The sequence below is a fragment of the Belonocnema kinseyi genome, chromosome 8, assembly GCF_010883055.1.
Source record: "Belonocnema kinseyi isolate 2016_QV_RU_SX_M_011 chromosome 8, B_treatae_v1, whole genome shotgun sequence".
In the NCBI taxonomy this organism is placed as follows: domain Eukaryota; kingdom Metazoa; phylum Arthropoda; class Insecta; order Hymenoptera; family Cynipidae; genus Belonocnema; species Belonocnema kinseyi.
The window spans coordinates 105,578,416-105,580,283 of NC_046664.1; the positions used below are offsets into that span (position 1 = coordinate 105,578,416).

At 37.4% G+C, this 1,868-nt stretch overlaps 1 protein-coding gene across 1 annotated transcript; it reads right to left on the reverse strand.

Moving 5' to 3' along the window:
• Positions 1-9: 9 nt before the first annotated feature.
• On the reverse strand, positions 10-1,536 carry LOC117178638. The gene has a single exon (XM_033370061.1). It carries the CDS (start codon positions 1,534-1,536, stop codon positions 10-12), a length of 1,527 nt encoding a protein of 508 aa, XP_033225952.1.
• Between the last annotated feature and the right edge of the window lie 332 nt (positions 1,537-1,868).

Below are 1,868 nucleotides of genomic sequence, written 5' to 3' on the forward strand. Positions count from 1 at the left end.
GCCTATTAGTCAGGTACGTGGCACAAGCTCCCCATATGTGACGGTGGTTAATCGCCAGGCTTCGAGATTACCTTCTGGTGAACTCCATAAGACACGCTGATAATCACAGTCACGTGGATCAACTTTAATCTGTCGGAACATTTTTTCAACGTCGGCTACAAAAACAAATTGCGACATGCGCCAACGTAAAATGATTGAAATTAAGTCGGTTAATAATTTCGGACAAATATGCAAGTGCGAGTTTAAAGAAGAGCCATTAGAAGTGAGGCTTGAGGCATTAGAGACTACACGTAAATGAGTAGTAGAACTACTATCTCGAATGATAGTATGATGAGGTAGGTATACAGTTTGAGAAGAATCCGATTCAGTAAAATCTTTGACCAGTTCCATATGGCTTAATTGTCTATGTTCAGACATAAAAGCTGAGTATTCAGATTGAAGTTCGGGTTCATTTTTTAATTGGGCTAGATTCTTTTCTAAAATAATTTTAGCTCTACACAAGGAATTACCGATTTCGATGGGAGGACCATTTCGAAAGGGTAATCTGATCATATACTGACCGGAGGGCAATCGAGTACAATTAGCAACGAAATGCTCCTCGCAGTGAATTTCATCCTCAGTCAAAGAGGATGAGGAAAGAGGTTCTTCCATCTCCCAGAAACGAGATAAATTATCGTGTAGTTCTGAAGCCGTACAATGACAGGCTGAGATTGAACGACCTATTTCAGACTGTTGAATAGGTCTTGATAATATCAATCCAAAAAGACTATCTTGGGCTGTTAAGGAACCGAGAATACCTTGTTTTAATCTAGGTAGTAGGCAGGATACAGATCGATCTGCTTCCAAAATAACATCTATTCTATTGTATTCAAAGAAATCGGGATCCGCTAAGCTGAAATTTCTTAATTCCCTTAGATTTGCCTGATCTAGCAATTTGGGAGGAGCGTATGAAGTTGAATTGAAAAAGACGAGTTCTTGTAATGGAATAGGAGTACGCTTTGACTCCTTCGGACGTAACCATACTTGAAATACTCTTTTAGCGTTACCGAAGAATTCTCCACCTACACCATATACTCCGGTAATTTTATGACAAATGGGTTTTAATATAATCAAAACTCTTCCCGATATAAAACTACATTCAGATCCTTGATCCATCAATAATCGAAAACTTTCACATTTACCATTGTCTGCTTTCAATTCAAGAACTGCCGTGACAAGTAAAGTGGTACCTGGAATCCCATCGTGATTATTTAAAAGACAAATAGATTTATTATTCTGAAGGACATGATGCCCCTCCCTTATCACCGTAGACTGATCATTATTTACTGGAGTATTTTGATTATTTTGTGAAATAGACGTAATTTGAGAATTGTTTACGTTAGGACTCATTAAGTTACTCTCTTGTGTGGGAGCAACCGAGTCATTCGCTGAGTTCCAGTTGTTAAACTGAAGAAGAGTATTGTGCTTACGATTACATTTCGCACAAGTGTATTTACTAGCGCATTGTTGAGGTCTATGACCAGGAGAAATTCCCATTTCCCATTCCTTTGAGGACGCATTAACCAGTTTCTTAGTAATTCAAAAAACTAATAAGTCACTCATTGAATGGGTTTTGCGTTTTAAGTTTTTGAGAGCCGCCAGAGATTCCTTTTTAGTACTGACATATCTCAGATAACTCAGAAAGTAAGTTCTCCATCATCAGAATAATACCAATGTAATATAATACGACCAATGTATCTATCTTTGAATTTTAAATAGATAATCCAATTAATTTCGAAGACAATTACAATTTAAATAGAGCTTAGACTTATCTTTATTTTTGTTGTACACCCAAGTGTAAGCAGAACGTAAGCTGGTTCTCCTCGTAG

What these genes read in the sequence shown, in the direction of transcription:
- LOC117178638 (XM_033370061.1), bottom strand. Translation starts at nt 1,536, where the DNA reads ATGGGAATTTCTCCTGGTCATAGACCTCAACAATGCGCTAGTAAATAC.